Below are 19,101 nucleotides of genomic sequence, written 5' to 3' on the forward strand. Positions count from 1 at the left end.
ACATTCTTTCATTCTTTATAAAATGTATCTTCCTGCAAGAGTCACACATCAGTATGTTATTTGGTCATTCTGAAAGTAATGGTTCTGGATGTAATGGTAAAGAATGGGAAGTGGAACCATAACTTCTGGCACATTGCTTACATACTGACTTCACGTCTGTTTCCTCGCGTGAACACGCGTTCTCCTTGGGAGCACTGCTTGTGTTCACAGACGTTTCGGCTCATTGTCCTTACTTGATAGGGACATGGCTCTTTTTTCCGTCACTTGAGATATATAATATATACATTGAACATGCATCTTCATCTACATTTGATTTCAGTTCTTTTGCACCTCAATGATTTCTAGATCCAAGTCGGGAAAAGCATGGCCCTAGTCATTCCAGATCCATCTCTTGCCCGCTTTGCCATCCTTACCACTGCTGCTGCTTACGTAGCATCTCCTGTTGGTAACCGCATGCCATGTTTACAACCAAAATGATTTCCTCTTTGCAACATTTGCCCTTGTTTTTCATCCAGACTCTGATCTGACTTCTGGTTCTCTTGAAATACAAATGGCTGTTACTGTACTCCCTCAAATGCTGGAAGTTCCCAAGTGTTTTGAATTTTCTCTTATTTTTCTCATTAGGGTGCAGTTTAGATGCCAAGCAAGTGGAGGAACAATCTGCAGCTGCAAATGAAGAAGTCCTTTTTCCTTTCTGTAGGGAACCAAGTTATTTTGAAATCCCTACGAAAGAATTTCAGCAGCCACCACAATTAACTGAAAGCACCATTCATGAAATCCCAACAAAAGACACGAGTTCCCATACGACAGGCGCAGGGCATGCTTCCTTTACCATTGAATTTGATGACAGTACCCCAGGGAAGGTGACTATCAGAGACCACGTGACAAAATTTACTTCTGAGCAGCGCCACAAGTCCAAGAAGTCTTCTCCTGGAACTCAAGACCTGCCGGGGATTCAGACCGGAATGATGGCGCCGGAAAACAAAGTAGCGGACTGGCTAGCCCAGAACAACCCTCCGCAGATGGTCTGGGAAAGAGCGGAAGAGGATTCCAAGAGTATTAAGAGTGACGTTCCAGTTTACTTGAAAAGGTTGAAAGGTAAAGTGAATTGATCATTTCAGAACTTCCTGTATTATGATAAAGAAAATTCAGTCTTCGCAGTTTCCAGACTACTATTACATAAGTAATTATGTGACAGACAACTGCTTTTTCAAAGGTTTATGTTTTCTTTTAAAGCTCCAAAGTGCGCCATACTGCCCCTGTCTAACTTACTCATGTAGAACAGTCAGCCTTCATTTTCTTGCCAAAACCAGATTGGTTTTGTAAATGTAGGTTTGTGCCTTAAATATGTCTCTTTTTCCTGTGGAAATCAAAGTTTTATCCAGTTCATCAGTAGAGTTCCCTAGAAGATGATTCTCATCATTTTCTTGACTTAAGGAAAAGCTTTTAATTCTATTCTTCTCGATTGTGATTCTTCCAGTAAAATGTCAGGATCTAAATTTTGAAAATTTTAAGCCATTTGATAATAGGTCAAAAGTTCTTTGATAATACAGCCACGTTGTTGACAGGATGTTTCAAACTGTTCTCAGAGGTTACTTACAAAACAAGAAATTTGGGGGTAGAGGTAACTTACCGGGAATTAATTGAATCAAGTTTTTTTCAGTAGTCAGACTTTTATGAAAATCACAATTGAATTATTTATTGTGAAATAGTTTTTGAATATGCTTTATGAGTATAACACATAGCTGAAACTTGCAAAATCTTTGTATCTGCATCAAGGTATTAGCTAATCAAATTTTTTTCCATTGGTTTCGCTAACCAAATTTACTTTAGAATTGCCAAATACAGTTTTGTGTTACTCTATATTTTCTTTAACAAGCTATCTATAAGGGCAATGATTGCATGTTAACCTGATTATTCTGTTCTATACAAGGAGTTAATGAGCATTTACAACAGTGCTCACTGCGGCCAGAAACTATGTATTACTTACCTCGTATTCCTAACACTTCACCTGAGACTTGACTACGTGATAGGTACTCAGTGATTAGAATAAACAGTCGATGACAAGACTGACTCTTGCTTAACTCATACTTTATGCCCTGGGAATCTGATCAAGTAATGAAGAAGGGCCTATTTCTGATTTGCTTTGAAGGTATTTCAGGATAGTGAGATCGTGAGATTTTACCTAAATCGTTGTTGAGGCCTTTTGCTATATTTGATTATAATCATAAGTAATTACCTGCCATATGTGCTTTATCTTTTCCTTCTACTAAGTAGCATTAAATACAGAGTTGAGACCTACACATGTATGTGTAGGTTAAAGCTGACACATAGAAGCTGCCCATTGGTAAACCAACCAGTTTTATGAATTGGATAAATAATACTGATATTCTAGTATAACATACAAGGTAGCATAAACCTTGAAAATTTAGAAGTTATATTGTCTTTTTAAAACCATTCTTAATGAATGTATAGAAAGTGAGCTAAAAGATCCTTTTTAAAAGCTACCATTTAAAAATAATCCTTTATTGTAACTGTCTTTCAGTCATTACACTATTTTCTGTATTCGCTATTATTTTTAAGTCATCGTTTTGTGACGTTCTGTGTTCATAAACAAGCCTAATTCCCAGTAGAGGCATTAACGCCCACGTTCACGCTGCAGCTGTACATTACTAGGCACAGAGGGTCCGGTGGAATAAGGCTTGAGTGTGCTTGGGAGGGTACGGGAATGTCTCGCACAAGATAGACAGCAATTTGAACATTTCTCCTAAAATGTTATCTGGTGTGCTTGAATGTGATACTGTTTTGTTACAGAATCACATGCTTATGATTTTGTAATAAAAAATTCATAACAAAAGGCCCCTGGCTGGTGTAGCTCAGTGGATTGAGTGCAGGCCTGCAAACCAAAGGATGGAGGTTCGATTCCCAGTCTGGGCACTGGCCTGGGTTGCAGGCCAGTTCCCGGCAGGAGACACACGAGAGGCAACCATACACTGATATTTCTCTCCCTCTCTCTTTTTCTTCCCCTCTAAAGATAAATAAAATCTTTTTTAAAATTTATAACAAAAGGGGATATTATTTATGCCGGACCCTGTATATTTGAAAGTCTGATCAGAAATTGTGCAATCAAATCACTATCATTCCTCAAAGCTGATTTAGAGTAGACATGTTTTATGTTGCCATTGCTTGGAACCCTTCTTTTGAATATGCCTTCATGCCATTTTATTAGCCACCTAAAAAGGTCTTTGTGAATATAACTCAGCTTGGTCCAAAATATATCCATTATACTACTCCAGATATATTTACAAAGGACGTTTGATGTTTTCCCAGAAACTTGAAAGTAGGCAAGACAAAACAAAAAACTTTGCGCCCGGAGGAGTAAAGTGCACGTGCTTTGGGGCAGTGAAGAAAATAACGTCATAAAGACCGTATACTCTTACCCTTTAGGGGGTTGCAGCTTCTTTTGGCCACAGCTACTGACGTAGTACAGTTAACCTATCCCCCCCAAATACTTAAAGAACAGCAACCTATCTGGGCGTGGCTAAGCACAGACAAAACGGAAGGAAGCTTGGTGAGGCGGGCTTCCCAGGGATTTTTTGTTGCGTGAAAACAGAAATTGCAGTTCTGATCTGATGTCTCACCTTGTGTGGCATTGAGCAATGCAAGCAGAAATAATACATTTTCCAAAGAGGAAAATGGCTACTTTATAAATTAAAATAGAATTTTTAAATTATAACTTAAAGGAAACATACTGAAAGTGCCTGACACCAAGTGCCCAGATTTATACATTGGTACGAGAACTAAATTCTGTAAAAATGGTGTTTCCATGTTATGTATGTGTAACATGGGTTATTTGCGCTTCTTATGCAGGGAATACTGGAGTTTAGTTATATCCAGCTCTTACAAACTGGATTTCTTTTCAATATACCCAACGCAACAATGAAATAAGTTGTAAAAGATCACGTTTTTAATGACCATTGTATTTGGACTGGTGGTTTTGTTTGGTTTTGAATTCCCTGTGCTACCCCTAATTCTTGGCTTAATTACTCAAGGCAAGGAGTCTGTTAATTAAACAAATGGTTTTTTTCTTTTCAGATTGCACTTTTGAAAAGTTGCGCATTTAAAGACCGTTTCAGATTTGTTGTCGTAGCTGTGGTTTATAGTGTTATTCACCATCAGTGTGCTGAGAGTGCTCCCCTAAACCCCACATTTGGGTCCTAACTCCCTTTGTGCCCCTTGCCCATTTTCCAGAACGTTGCCCCATTGTGCGTGCTTTGCCGTTCTCTCTTCCGCGGCTTCTCAGCCAGTCCTCTTGTGATAAGTCGTTGGCACCAGCTGGGAACCTCTCAACTTACAGGACAAGCCCATGAACATTAAAACTCAGCCGTTTCCTAGGACTCCTGTGCGTTGTCCCTCCCAGCCGCCCAGGCTTTCATTCTGATGGTTGTCTCCAATGCCACATTCTTTAGCGAGTATTCATTCAGATTTGAACCTGTAGCCCAGGAGCATGTAAAAATCAGGCTTGGTCTGGGAAGCTCTGGAATGCACCTGGTTGACTACATTCGTTCGTAGCTTTCCCCCGAGGAAGTCAGCCTCTAAGCCCTCCTTTACGCTTCGGTCTTTCAACATGCAGAGTGACTCTAGACCTTCCAATGATTTTATGCTATAACAATATGGTAATCCTTTAACTATTCTAATGTTCTTATTATTTATGTAATGAGAATTCCCAATCGGGAAAATCAGATAATTTTCATAAAATTTTACATTTAATTCCTAGTACAACTAACTATGAAGGTTGGCAAAAAAAAACCCTCTTTTAGAAAGCTGATGTTTCAAAATTCAGATATATTTCAAGTTGACTCTGTTTGCTTTATGGTGAAGACAAGTAGATTTTTCTATGGTTATAGCTAACACCATGCCATTTGCCCAGTAGATGCTTAGATTTATATAGGATTTTATAGACGGACATTATAGCATGCTTTCTTTAACTCTTCGAGGCCACCATAGTTTAGAGCTCACGGGCAGATATTCAGAAGTTCGCATAGCTAGAAACATCTGTAAACCATTGTATACGAATTGGCAGACACTGGAAAGATGCTATTCTTATGGATGTAGTGTATATCGTCAAAAGTAAGATGGATCGCTTTTTTATGGCATTTGTACTCTCTTTTTCTGTGTGATGATAAGCATTTCGGTGGGATGATCCTTTTCCCATCTCTTCCTCTGTGATGCTAGACACATTTTTGATTGTTTACATAAGGTATAAGTTTTTAAAGTAGGATTAATGTTTATTAATGTTGTAAATACAGACTATCATAGGTGATAGAGCATTGCTTATCTTTTTAAGGCATTGATGCATCGCTTATATAAAGTTAGAATTTGGAGAAAGAAAGACAGTCCTATTCAGTTGTTCATAAAGGAGCTCATTGTCGGGTGGTACAATCTGAATGTAAGCATTGCAGTGGAGGCAGGTTTGCGGAGCCTGTTACAGGAGAGAACATACGACTTTGGGTAGAAAGGGGACGGGGCAGAACAAATGACACCTTTGTGTGTGCTTCTCAGTTTCTACATGGGAGTCTTTCCTTCTCTATCATGCGGTTTCCTTTTCGTGTCCAGGAAATAAGCATGACGATGGTACACAGAGCGATTCCGAAAACGCCGGGGCTCACCGGCGCTGCAGCAAACGGGCGACTCTGGAGGAGCACTTCCGGCGCCACCACTCAGAGCAGAAAAAGCTGCCGAAGGGCCAGGCTCCCGAGAAGCATCCAGACCAAGCTGTTGTAAGTCAAACTGCTTTTATGGTCGCGTTCTTTGAGGAGGACCACCCCAGAAAAAGAAGGTCACATTCCTTTTCTCAGAGTGCGGGGATCCTGTGTGAGGACACTGCTTTCTCAACACCACATACAAAACTTGAAAACCCCCAGTCTCCAACAGCAGACGCCAAAGTGGTTTCTTTGTCTTTACAGACTAGCTCTGCGCATCACAGAGGGGGGCATGGTGTCCCGCATGGGAAATTGTTAAAGCAGAAATCAGAGGAGCCAGCGGTGTCAATCCCCTTCCTACAAACTGCATTGTTAAGAAGTTCAGGGAGTCTCGGGCACAGACCGAGCCAGGAGATGGATAAAATGTTAAAAAATCAAGCCACTTCTGCTACTTCTGAAAAGGATAATGATGATGACCAAAGTGACAAGGGTACTTATACCATTGAGTTAGAGAATCCCAACAGTGAGGAGGTGGAAGCAAGAAAGATGATTGACAAGGTAAATAACTGAAAATCGGGTATGATGCTAGTTTTCGTGCGTGGGGTGCGTTTGCCGGTGGAAATTGTTGGCGAGCCAGCAGTGCTGGGACTTCAGGGTTGGTTAGGGAACTGGGAGACTAGCAACAGAGCCAGCAGCCCTCCTGACTTTATTCCGCTCGCATTCTGAACGTAGGTACAGTCCTGTGCGTTTAAACTGTCGGGACCCATTAATGTGTAAATTTAAGGTAGGGTTTTAAAATAGTGTTCTCTGCTTGGCCACTCTCACTTTGCATTTATTTGAAACTAAAAAGCAAAAAACAAAACAAACAACAAACCCAAACAACCCAGATGTCTTTGACCCTGTTAATACTGATATAAACATCAATGCTAGCTGATGATAGTTAGTCACAGGTTTCCTGCTATGATTGCATGTTGGAAGCAGATGAAAATGCATATGTTTTAATCTGTTTAGTTTAGTCAGTTTGTCTTTGATACTCCGAGGTTACCGAGTGTATGCACAGGCATGATTATCATTTACATTTCAGATCTGTTATTGGTTAGTATGTGTAATGATGTTCTACGGGTTACAAAGCAGCTTTTCTCAGTTTCACTCATGGTGATGGAAAGTTGACTTTACAGGCAGCTGTTTGTTTTACTCCCAGGAAAATGACAACCTAAGTCTTGGCTAAACCTTTATCTCTTACATTCTTGTTACTCGGTTTCGGAACAACATTAGCATCACTGGAGAGCTTGTTGGAAGCGCAGACTCTCAGGCCCATCCTACATACTGGACCAGAACCCGGGATTCGCATGCACGTTAACATGAGTTGCACTCATTTAAATGATGAGTTTGCACAGTGGGTGTCAGGGAGTAGACCTGGTGACCCTTCGGGACACATGCCAGTTATCAGCACTTACATTTTCTTTTATTCCATTGTTTACATTTCCATTTTGGAGTGTGCGCTATAGTTACACTGAAGCCAGTATATAATTCCTGAACATGCATTTATTGAGCACATGCACCCCATTTTTTACTGTTGAGATGTGCAGCTCCAAACTTTGGGGACCCATTAGTCTAGGAAATAGGGGTTATGTGAGCAGTTTTATGATAGTTGTTAATAAGAAAGGTATGGCGGGTAAGAAACAGATTAACCAAGTGGGTTTCACAGTTACATTAAAGGAAGTCTAAGGACACAGTGGTGGCATCGAAAATGACTCTTGGGGATTTAGAATTATTGTCATCTTTGGGAATTGATAATGACATTTTTTTCCAAGTATTTTAAAATTCATAAGTTTTCCTCTATGGAAAACAAGTATATTCCTATTTCAAATACTGTCAAATAGAACATGTAAGAATGGGTTTTGAAAAAAAGAGAATGGTAAGAAGTTTTAAATTCAGATTACTACTTTATGCATGCCTATGATTGGTTTATGGATATATTCTTTCTAGTGATCAGTATTTTCTCAATTAAAAGATACTTCAGCAAGGGATTATACCACGGCACTTTGGAACATGAGCACTTGCAGATGGACAGACCTGGCTGGGACTAAATGTGTGCCCTTGCCCTTGACTAAACGAACCTCTTGAAGCCTGTTTCTTTTTGCTCTAAAATGGAAGAACTTTCCCTTGGTTATAATATATATATATATATATATATATATATATATATATCATATATATATATATATAAAAAACAGTTTTTTAAAAGATTTTTATTTATTTATTTTTAGAGAGAGGGGAAGGGAAGAAGAAAGAGAGGGAGAGAAACATCAATGTGTGGTTGCCTCCTGCACGCCCCTCACTGGGGACCTGGCCCACAACCCAGGCATGTGCCCTGACTGGGAATCGATCCAGTGACCCTTTGGTTCACAGGCTGCCGCTCAATCCACTGAGCCACACCAGCCAGGGCCACCATGCCTGTCTTATAATAAGAGGTCCGTAAATGTTGACACCCTTACTAGAAGTTTCCACATATGAATCTTTACCCAAGGCACTGGCAATCCTGGGAAGTCCTTTCATCACTCAGACGGTCAGGTCTGAGCCCCTGGGGAAGCTCCAGTGCGGGGAGCAGCCTGGCCAGATGGCAGGGAGCCCAGGAGGAAGTCGCTGCGGCAGCTGAGACTCTAGGAAACTGCTGGAAGGAGGGTGTCCACCAAACCTGGTGTCCACCTGCTGTCCACAGTTATCCAATGCATTTTCTTTTCCTTCTCAAAAAGTCTCAGCTTCGGTGACAAGTTATATGGTCAGACTACTGATCAAGAAAACCAAGATTTTATGGCAGAATTTAAGGGAGTATTGGCACTATGTGACTGAGCAGGTAATTCATAGTCATTCTTAGTTTGTATAAATCGGAAAGCAAATCCGAGGCCGTAAGAGTAGGGATAAAGAAGAGTCCCTACATTGGCTCGTGAAGACTGAAGAAATAGCTGAGGTCCCACTGGCTGCAGTTGGTTACAGGTGGAAGGCCAGTTCAGGCCAGCTAAACTCAGGCTCTGGGGAAATTGAAGCAGGGAAGCAGGAATCATTGTCCGGGGAAGACGAGGAGACCTGTGGGTGTGGAGAAAACAAACCCAGGAATAGTCAGAATCGCAGAATAAGAAGAACTTGGGGAGGAGTAGATACGGGCATCATACCCAGTGGCTGGTGAGCCCTGCTGTTAGTTTCCCTCTAGCCTTTCAACTTGGGGTATATGGGATGGACATAGCGGTCATGGGCTCTGTCCACCTGAATTTAACTGTTTGGTCCTTGAAAACTTCTCTGTGGCCTCCTTCCTTTTTCTCTCCATCATGTGAAAGCTGGTTTATTTCATTGATTTGTTAATTTCTTCATCTTTATTCAACATCAACTATGTGCCAGGCTTTATGTTAGGAGAGATTTCAATTGAAAAGACAGAGTTCTTCCCTTCAAGAAACAAGTATGTGGAGAGATGGAACTGCACAAGTGAAAACCCGAATGAAGAACAGTGTGATGAATGCTCTGTGAGACATAAGCCATTGGAGGAAGGGCAGCGGCAGCTTCCCAGAGGGAGTCTCGGGCTAAACGTCCCTTCCTCCTAAAGAGGAAGTGTAGTTAAAGACACCTTCCTAGTTACTGTGAAATCAGCTTGTTTGGTTTTAATCATAAGCTTTATCACACTTAAAAGTTTCCTATTTATTTATTCACCTCCTCACTCCCTTATCTCTCTCTCTCTCTCTCTCTCTCTCTCTCTCTCTCACACACACACACACACACACACACACACACACACACACGGGAACATCAACTCCATGACTGCAGGAACTCCAAGGTTGCATGTGCCCGGCATTTTATATGTTCTCAATAAAAATGGAACTTAATTGCCAACTGAACTCATTTTGAAACAGGTGGGATTAATCCCATAACAGGCATGGCTGTGAAGGGTTTTCCGTATGTTGCTACATGTTCCAAAACATGAGAGGCCGGAGGACTTGTTTGGAGAACCGCTGTTACTTTTAGAGACGAGAATGGACTGGATTTTGAAGGCTCTTGGGCATTATAGTAAGGACTCTAGATTTTTTTAAATGCCGAAGGCAGTGAGGAGTCACTGAAAACTTCTAAGTAGGGCAGTGACAATGTAATCACTGTCAGAAGTGTGAAGAATGAATTGAAAACGGGAAAGGCCGGGAGCAGAGAAGACAATTAAAAAGGTGCTGACTTGTCCAACAGTCAGCTGAATAGAAATGTCTGGATCTTAGGCAAGAGGTTTGGGCTAAAATACTAATTTGGGAATTACTAGAGAGTCACTGAAGGCAGAATAGTAGATGCGTTCACCTAGAAAGAATGTATAGTGTGAAAGAAGACAAAGTATGAAGTTACTAGCAGCGCCAACACTGACGGACAAAGGAATAAGAGTGAAAACAAAGGGGCCTGGAAAAGATCAAACAGGAGTAAGAGAAACAGCATCTTGGAACCCAAAACAGAATAAAAAACAAGTGAGTAACAAGAGTGTCACATGACACACGCTCACGATGTTAGTGTGATACTCAACGATATTAAGTATGATAAGCACTGAATGCTTTTGTTTCCCCCAACTACATTGTATTGCTGGGTCTAGAGAAGATAAGCCAGACATATGTTAGCACCTTAACTTGGAAGAAGTTGGGTACGGTTTAAAAAAAATGTCTTTAAAGAGATGACCGGGCAGAAATGTCACATCTTTGTTTTCCTGTGCTGGTTGTAGTTCAGTGGCAGGGAGAGATCCTTCCCCAAATCCCAGGTGATGGGATTGCAGCATTTTGGTTTATGTTTTTATGCTGTGTGTTTGTCAGTAGGTAATCTTACTGTATGCACTGTATCCAAATTTTACTTCTTATAGTATTAATACAAATGCCTGTTATTTATAAAGATCCATAAAGTTTCACATCCAAGCTTCCACGAAGAAAGTGCTGTTGACTGCCGGGAGTAAAGGTAATGACCCCCCAGTAGTCATTGCCCGCCCGGCGCCCTCTGCGTAGACATCCCTGTTCCGTCTGGAGAACCCACGTAGTGTCGCTAGGACCAGCTCCTTCTCCCTGCTCCTCTACCAGCACAGGCCCTGCTGAGGGAACAGGAGAATGTCCCCAGCCTTCTGGGCTAAATGACAAAAACTTATAGTGAGCACAGGAAACTAAGTATTAAACGAATGAGGAAAGAAATGGCCATTGGAGAGGCCCGAGGCTCTGTCTTTGCGGGGCGTATTTCTCCTTCCCATAAATTTTACACCGCAGAGCAGTGCTACCAGAAACTCTTCCTGGGCTGAGTCTCGATTCCTAGCATCTTCTCTTCCCTCGTGGGGTCTTGCTGTCTCTCAGTGCTGGTTCTGTAACAGGCAACAGCTGGTAGGGAAGAATCCGGGGCAGGCAAACTATAACAAGGCCAGAAACACAGAATAAACCACATCACAGCATTGAGCCAAGTGACCCAAAGAAAGTCAGCGCTGAGGACCTGGATCCAGGTGTCAGCAAGTTGGGATGGGGCTGGTCCAGACCCTGAAGTTTACAGCAAGGTTTTAGATCAGACCCAAGTCAGAGCCAGGGGGACCATAATAAACCAGAGTCCAAATCTAGGTGGACAGTGCCAGACAGCGCCCCGAGGAACCCAGCACCCTCAAAGTCCATTCAGACAAAACCAGACTTGTGTGTGTGGGACCGAAGGAGTCGGAGCTCTCAAATAAGAGCCTTGAGTGGTAAGGGAGGACTTCAGAGCTGGCAGCTTTTCCGTTTGGACTTGATATTTTTTTCTACTTCCCACCAGTCGAGAAAATAATCCGAGTGAATGGGCAAAAAGCAAGTAGTGGTTCTGAAAAGGGAAATCCTGGCAGCTTGATTTTTCCTTGTGTTATACTAATCTTTTTGCTTGTCCCCTATTCACTGGGCAATGCAAAAAAAAATTTTATCAGAGAATTTACTTTTGGTTGCTCTGTTCGCTGCTCCTCTTCCCTGCTTAGCATCCCCACGCCCTCCTCTCCAGGGACCAGGAAACCCCTTCCTGCTCCACTCATTCCCACAGACTCCCAAGGCAGCCTCACCTTTTCTCAGCCGGAAGCTTAGTGTTCAATAGTTGGCCCCCATTTCCCTTTTCTGTGTTACTGTGTGAAATCCTACTTAGTGCCCTGCTTAAAAGGCTGTTTCACATCCCGTGCCCTCAGTCTCGTTCAGCCCTTCCTTGTGCGTGGTGTGCCTGCCTGCCTTCCTCTCAATTACTTACGGAGGCCTTCTGTCATCTATCTAAAGCAGCCCCAGCGTTTGGCTTTTATGTCGCCATCAGAGTACCATGTTTTATTTTCACTCTAGAACTCACCACTAGCTAGTTTCTCGTGCCTTTACTTTCCAGGAAGATCTCGTCTTGATCAGAGTTGTATTTTTTGTACCTAGAACAGTGCTTGGCATATAGCAGACACTAATTATCTTTCCTTTTGACACTCAATATCTTTGAATGACTGAATAAGAAGAAAAGTTTGATACGCTGTTTTGTTTTTGTCAGTGTGTGGTTAGCTTTCTATTAGCTAATTTGTTTTGAGAAATTTATGGATTGATCAAATCCGACCGGGCCCCCACAAACAGGTTTTCCTGTATTCTTTGTGCTGAAACTATCTGTGTCTATCTTGATCTAAAGTCACTTGCTAAAAATGTATAGTTTAAAACCTTTTATAAGCTTAGCATCTAATAGTACGAAAGGTGCGAGAGATACAGGTTGTGTCGGAAGAAATGTGTAAGTTTCAGGAGAATTGCCTTGATTGGTGAAAGACAAGAAATACCATTGGATTTCCAGCAGTCCCTCAGGAACGACTTAGCACTTAAAAATCTTCTTGGCAAAGAAAGAGTAAGAGCTGCCAGATTTAGGGATGAAAGGAATGTGTGAGGAGGAAATTAGCCGTGAAGAGGAGCGAATTTAGACATTTTAACTATAGAAACATTAGCTGAGACTTGAGCAGGATGTGAAGCTATGAAAGGAGGTTCTAAAGGAAAAGAATGCTGAGCTGTGATGGGGGAGAAGATTATGGGTATAACACTTCTCAGGAATGGGAAGATTCAGGCCACAGGATAGCTTCGGGGAGGGGGCAACATTTGGATAGAGGTAGTAAAAAGGGAAATGAAAGCCAGATGGTGCCTTTAAAAAAATTGGAGGTAAAATTCACATAGCATTCACCCTATTACCCTCTTAGCCATTAAAGTATATAATTCACAGGCTTTTAGCACATTCACAAAGTTGTGCAATCATCAGCAGTATCTAATTCTAGGACGTTTCACTCCCCCAGGAAGAAATCTCACACCCATTAAGCAGTCTCTTCCATCCCTCTCTCCCTCAGCCCCTGGCAGATCCCTGAGGATTTGCTTATTCCGGACATTGCATGTAACGAGAATCATTCAGGATGCGGCCTTCGGGACTGGCTGCTTATACTCAGCATGTTTTCACGGTGCATTCATGATGTAGCATGTGTCAGTACTTCATGCCTTCTGTGACCGAATCATGTGTCTTTGTGTGGATTTATTTGTTGTTTCCACCTTCTGACATTTATTTGTGAGTAGCATTCTGCTGTGAACACTGGTGCACTGTGATCAATTATCAAATGCCTCTCCTACCTCCATTCTCAGCTTTTCCCTTCTAACAATTTTGTGTAGACTTTACATTTAAATGCTGATTACGCATGTTATACAAATCCTGTGTTAAACATTCAGAACGACTTATTCCACTGAATCTTAAAGGATTTTAAATGAAGTTAAAATTGCCCAGAAAATTGCAAAGTTAAAAAATTCTTCTCTATTAAATCACCCTGATTTTATTTTCTAAGGTTAGCGGCCAGACATCTGCATAGTTTTTAAAGTAATTATGTGTCAGTTGATTTTCCTAGGCTATGCGAACCTCTGCTGTGGATTTGAACTGGCAGCGATCGTATTCATAGACCAGTCTCCCCTCCTCCACTCCTCCCACACTGGCGTGAACTGCCTGTCCTGATAAGCACACCCATCCAATATAATCTGACCTCTCTTTACAAGTACTCAGGAGGTGTGACGTGTACCCCCATGGAAGTTGGCCCTGTGTTTTTAGCTTCATATACCACTATTCTCCCCTACAGTTTCAGAATTAGAAGCTGTGTGCATTTTCTGTAGAGTCGGAGCTTTTAACTAATAATGACTGTGATAATAATATGCTAGTGGGAAAAAACCAAAGTCAAACTTTTCATAGGCTTGGTTCGTTTCATACACTCTAGTTCTTTAGCATCCGAAGAATATTTTGGGTTTTTTATTCAAAACTAAAACCTAAAAATACAGTCTGGTTCTTAAGAGAAATCTTGTTTGACTACAGAGTCCCTCTGTATGTGTCAGGTGACTCTCTCTCCATCTCTTCCTCTTCTTCTCTCTCTTCATAAGCTTCTGTATGAGACCAAAGCAACTGGAGAGCAGAGGCTGCCATGTACGGTCGTCCCTGGTTATCTCCAGGAGACTGGTTCCAGGATCCTTTGCAGACACCAAAATCCAAGGATGCTCAAGTCCCTTATATAAATGGCACAGTATTTGCATGTACCCTACACACATTCTCCCGCGTACTTTAAATTATTTGTAGATTACTAGTACTACCGAATACCATGTAAATACTATATGAGTAGTTGGTATACCATATTGCTTAGGGAGTAATGACAAGAAAAGAATGTCTATGCATGTCCAGTACAGACACAATCACCATATGCCTGACTACATAATACAGGCCGGCAGTGTGACTTTTTATAAAAAAAATTTCAATTTGTGGTTGGTCAAATCCATGGATGTGGAACCCACAGATACTGAGGGCTGACTGTAAATCATATCCGTTATGGTGGCTAGTGCAGTGGCCTTCAGATAGGTCCCTAGCTGAATGAAAACCCCAGAGACTGTACCATGTATCAGGTTGGGCATTGATCAAGGCCAGGGTGAGGAAGAGGAGAGAATCATGAGTCTGTTAAAACTGCTCTGGAAATACCTCTGAGTCATCTAGGAGGAGAGGTGACAGGTGAGCAGCTGTCTGTAGTTGGAAATCGAAAGGAAGCCTTGGATGTGGGTGAAATCCCCTAGGGACAAATTCTAGAAGGAAAAGAGGAGAAACTGTAGCAAACTCGGCCTCTGCTTTGAGCAACTCTCAAATTCTGTTTAGCTATTAGATCGTGTGACAGGATATATGTACTTTTTTAAATGTGAAAAGTATACCTTTAAAGTGTGTAGACAGTATAACTTTTTTATAGCCTCTTTGTTTTCACATGAAAGTTGTCACCAAAAGGTGTTTGTGTACCCAGACACAAAAATGATGACGCGGATTTCAAGCTAGGCTGGTCGTTGCTCTCATTAACTTTTCAAAGCACTGTCAAAAATGGAGGGTGAACTTGGGAGGCTTCTTGCCCCTCGCAGTGGCAGTTAGGTTCTCTCACTTGTCTGGAAAATAGGCGAATGCCACTTCCCTGACAGATACGCCTATGGTAGCTGTCTCCGAGGCTTTGAAGCAGGGGCACCCAACCTGCAACCCCCAGGCCGCGTGCAGCCCCAGACGGCTGTGAATTCGGCCCACACAAAACCATAAATCCACTTAAAACATTTGGAGATGCTTTTGTGATTATGTGTCTGGATGTATTTAACACATGGCCCAAGACAGCTCTTCCTCCAGGGTGGCCCAGAGGCGCCAAAAGGTCAGATGCCCCGGCAGGGCAATCCGCGGAACTCCGTCTGAGCACCCTCTCCGTGCTCCAGCCCCCTTCCTAAAGCGCTGCTGCGCATTCGTGTTCATATCTTTTGTTATTTCAAAGTAGTGTCAGAAGTGATTCGGAGAGATTTGTGATTATATTTTGTTAGAAACTGCTGGTGCGTAAATGTTTGAGAAACTCAAGGTTTGGGAAGTCCCCGTGAGTATGATTAGAACGCGCTATCAGCAGATCAGAAAATCACTTCAGGTAGTTCATAAATTAGCACACCAAAGAGCTACGACATGCAAATAGTCATCACAGTGGTTATTTTTATCTTCTACTGCTAAACTTGAGTTAGATTTTTCTCTAGTAGTTTTTATAAAAATGAGGAGATAAATCAGTAAATTTGGAGTTTAATGACTTGAGTTAGAAAATTTGAATTTTAAGATGGTCACAAATGGCTTAAGTAGCTCTAATTTGCCTCTGTTCAAGTGGGGTTAACGGCAGAGCACATAGAAAAGCACGTTTAGTGTTTTCATTGCTTGTGGTTGTTAAACCTACTAATTCTACTGTGGAGCAAAGTGAAGCAGGTTTGTCTCTTCGGTATATTGTGATTCTGTGTGTTATTAAGATTCCTATTTGATTTAAATTCAATAATATATAATTTGCTCTTAAAGCAAAGATAATTTGAATACTGAGTGGTTCAAGAGACTAGGAAATCACAATGCTTTAAAACTATAGTGACATTTGAATTAAATATCAAGTAATGAGGCCATCTAGTGGTAAAATTCCCAGGTTATAGCTTAAAAATTTGTCATCTGCCTTACTAAATGTGGGCTTCAAAATTTATCAGTTAGATGTGCTGGATAATCATTACAAAACAGCTTAAACAAAGGTATTTTCCCCTTTTATACAGAATGAAGTCTCTTTGGCTATGTTTTAAAACTCCTTTCTACAAAATGCTAATTCAAACGCAGTGTTTTTCTTGATTGAAATAATTAGAGCCACAACCAATACCTGTAAATAATAAGCATTGGGAACAAAGTGAGACTGTGGACGTTCAAGTTCACGTACTTAACCTTTCTTCAGCCTCTTTGACAAAATCAGGGCCTGTCATGAGCCAGGAAATGAGTAAGACTGAGGTCCTGCTTTAAAAGCACGGTTGCTGACGTCTGTACATAGACCATGTCCAGAGTGTCCACCAGAGACAGCCTGCTTATTCGAAGGGCTAAATAACCTGCGTGAGGAGACGCGGAAATCTGCACTTCAGATGAAGGCCTTGGAGTTATTTTAGGTGACTGTAGTTAGAGAATGATCCTACACCCAACATAAAGATCATACAGTAAAATCTGTTATGTGTGAACTTAGTTATATGTATAATTTCACACATGTATGTAGATGTTAAACACTTGGTAGAGAAAGAACACATGAAATCCATCATACATGTATAGTTTCCCAACATGCTTCTCAAAAATAACAGAACAAAGAGACAAAGTGAAAACAAGCTCAAGTGGTATGGTTTTAGCTCTATGCCATTTCCGTGTTTAACATTATTGACATCTTTTAACAAATGACATGTAACATCCTGGATGTTTCTTGCTACTAAACAGTACGTTTGCCAAATATCAACCAAGGGCAGTTACAGCTACATGGGCTGCCCCGTCCTTTCTTCCTCTCCAGCTCTCCTTCCGCTTGGAGGACACCTCGTAGTTCAGCAGGTTTTCTCTCACTGTGGAAGTCAATTTAGGGTATCTTTATTTGCCTCTGAAGTTACTGAGAGTATTCATTCCCATGTTAATCTGAGTTTTCATCTGTAAAATGATTTCTCCTCCAGGTCTTTGGATTAGATGACAATCAGGACTATAATAGGCCCATTATCCGTGAGAAACATAAAGATCTGGTAAAAGACTGGGCTCTCAGTTCTGCTGCAGTAGAAGAAAGGAAGCCGCTGTGCACTCCTGGGTTTCACAACTCAGAGGTATACGTCTCCCTCGTGCTGAACGTCGTCCACGCACCATGTGCATTTCTGTCATTCGTAACTACGTTGGGTTCTTGATCCATCCTCTTGGGAAGTGCTTCGAAAAACCGAATCCTCACAAGTCATTTGTTTCCCATGAAAGCCTGAAGCAGTTTCGCAGTAATCCCATTTCAGTTTTTGTTTCTGTGTTCTTTCAAATGAACGTTGTTTTGTAGCGAGGGAGAAAATATTAACTGTTGGTAAGCCGTTAATGAGCTTCTGCTCGCTGCTGTGATTGCAGTGTGAGAAAGTACAAAAAATACACACCGCCTATACTTTCTAGGAGGTTGTGTATGTGGAACGGAAAGACTTACCATGCCAGGAAACATAGGCAACATAGCGCCTCATAGATACAACTTGTAAACCTCAAGCAGTGCCCTTGCAGAACAGCTGGGATGTAGTCAGAATAATGGGAAGTTACGTGATTAAGGATGGCTGGGTTAAGGTAGTTTAGACTCAGTGTGGTATTGCATAGCCAGAGAGACCTGAGTTCAAATCCCAGAACTGCCGCTTTTGACAGCATGCCTTTGACTTAGCTGCTTCCCTTTTCTTGTCTTCAGTTTTCTCACCCCTACAAATGCGGAGAAAATAATTTTTAATAAAACCTGTTTACAGAGAGTTTAATGAGGTGTATGAAACGTCCAGCACAGTAATTGTCTGAGATTTATGCACTTAAATGTTCATTCCTGTTTTGGAAATGAGCATAGAATTTCATTCCACACTGATGTGTCAAGAAAAAAATCTAAAAAATGCATGTAACTGAGAAGTGTTCATTAATTATATAATTTATTCAGATCATAAGAGCTAACATTCAGTGGGCGTATGGTTTTACAAAGCAGGAAGCTGTAGTGTGTAACAATTCAATGGGCCAAGGTCTTAAAACTAGTACTGTACCTTGGGGAGCTCGAGTTTGAACTTTAAGAAGCCTTGATTTCTTAATTCATTCTCTTACTCACTGTGCTGTATTCCCTCTCAGGAAATGAGTCAATTTAAAATATGCACATGGTAAATAAATATAAAATAAATAAGATCTTAAGGTAGAAATAAAGCAAAATATAGTAGTTCCATTTGTATGAAGTATAAACAAAATATTTTTATAGATAGGTGAATACACCTACCTATATGTTACAATTGTCCTTTTATGGTCTGCCATTTCCTGAAAACTGTCAAAGTAATTACTGTACGTTAGTGTTCTCTTTTCCCCTGGATCTTAATTGTTATTCTGTGTTGAGACAAGACACAAGACACTTCATTTACTCACTGAAAGCCAGCAGTACTTATCTGAGGCCGGGTTTTGGTATTCTGGTTCATCTAGGAAGGGTTCTGGTGACTGTGAGCTCAAATAGATTCTCTCTTCTTTCTTCTGTCCCCTCAACCCACGCCCAGTAAAATTTGTACATAGCCCCAATATGTACCCGCCTTTGAAAGAGTCTCTTAAAAAGGCCATTAGAACGATTTGTACACAGCTGTTTTACATAAGTATGTGCCTATGAAACCCACCCTATTCTGGGTACTCCCGGCATTTTGTGAATGGCTGACATACCCCCTTCGGTGCCAGAGTTATGTGCAGTCACCGTAAAATCTTGAAAGGAAATCAAGGGTTCAGCAAGAATTCCTTAGGCTTCACTGGAGGTATGTCATTATGTGTACTCACTATTTTAATGTATTATTCTTGAAATCATAGAGTATACAGTCAT

The 19,101-nt window shown here is 41.3% G+C and overlaps 1 protein-coding gene across 10 annotated transcripts in view; it reads left to right on the plus strand.

The window, feature by feature from the left end:
- The window catches only part of CEP170 (centrosomal protein 170), a 104,151-nt gene that overhangs the window by 54,164 nt on the left and 30,886 nt on the right, over nucleotides 1-19,101 (plus strand). For 4 of the 10 annotated variants that reach the window (XM_037150939.2, XM_037150938.2, XM_037150936.2 and 1 more), the window contains exons 8-11: nucleotides 625-1,098; nucleotides 5,617-5,780; nucleotides 5,967-6,260; nucleotides 17,222-17,365. In XM_037150939.2, coding sequence (XP_037006834.2) covers nucleotides 625-1,098; nucleotides 5,617-5,780; nucleotides 5,967-6,260; nucleotides 17,222-17,365 — 1,076 coding nt within the window. Of the gene's footprint in view, nucleotides 1-624; nucleotides 1,099-5,616; nucleotides 6,261-17,221; nucleotides 17,366-19,101 lie in introns of all 10 variants that reach the window. The other 6 variants (XM_037150942.2, XM_037150944.2, XM_037150943.2 and 3 more) reach the window with 4 other exon arrangements.

This window comes from Artibeus jamaicensis, unplaced genomic scaffold (genome assembly GCF_021234435.1).
Source record: "Artibeus jamaicensis isolate MK-2021 breed Jamaican fruit bat unplaced genomic scaffold, CSHL_Jam_final scaffold_754, whole genome shotgun sequence".
NCBI classification, from domain to species: Eukaryota; Metazoa; Chordata; class Mammalia; order Chiroptera; family Phyllostomidae; genus Artibeus; species Artibeus jamaicensis.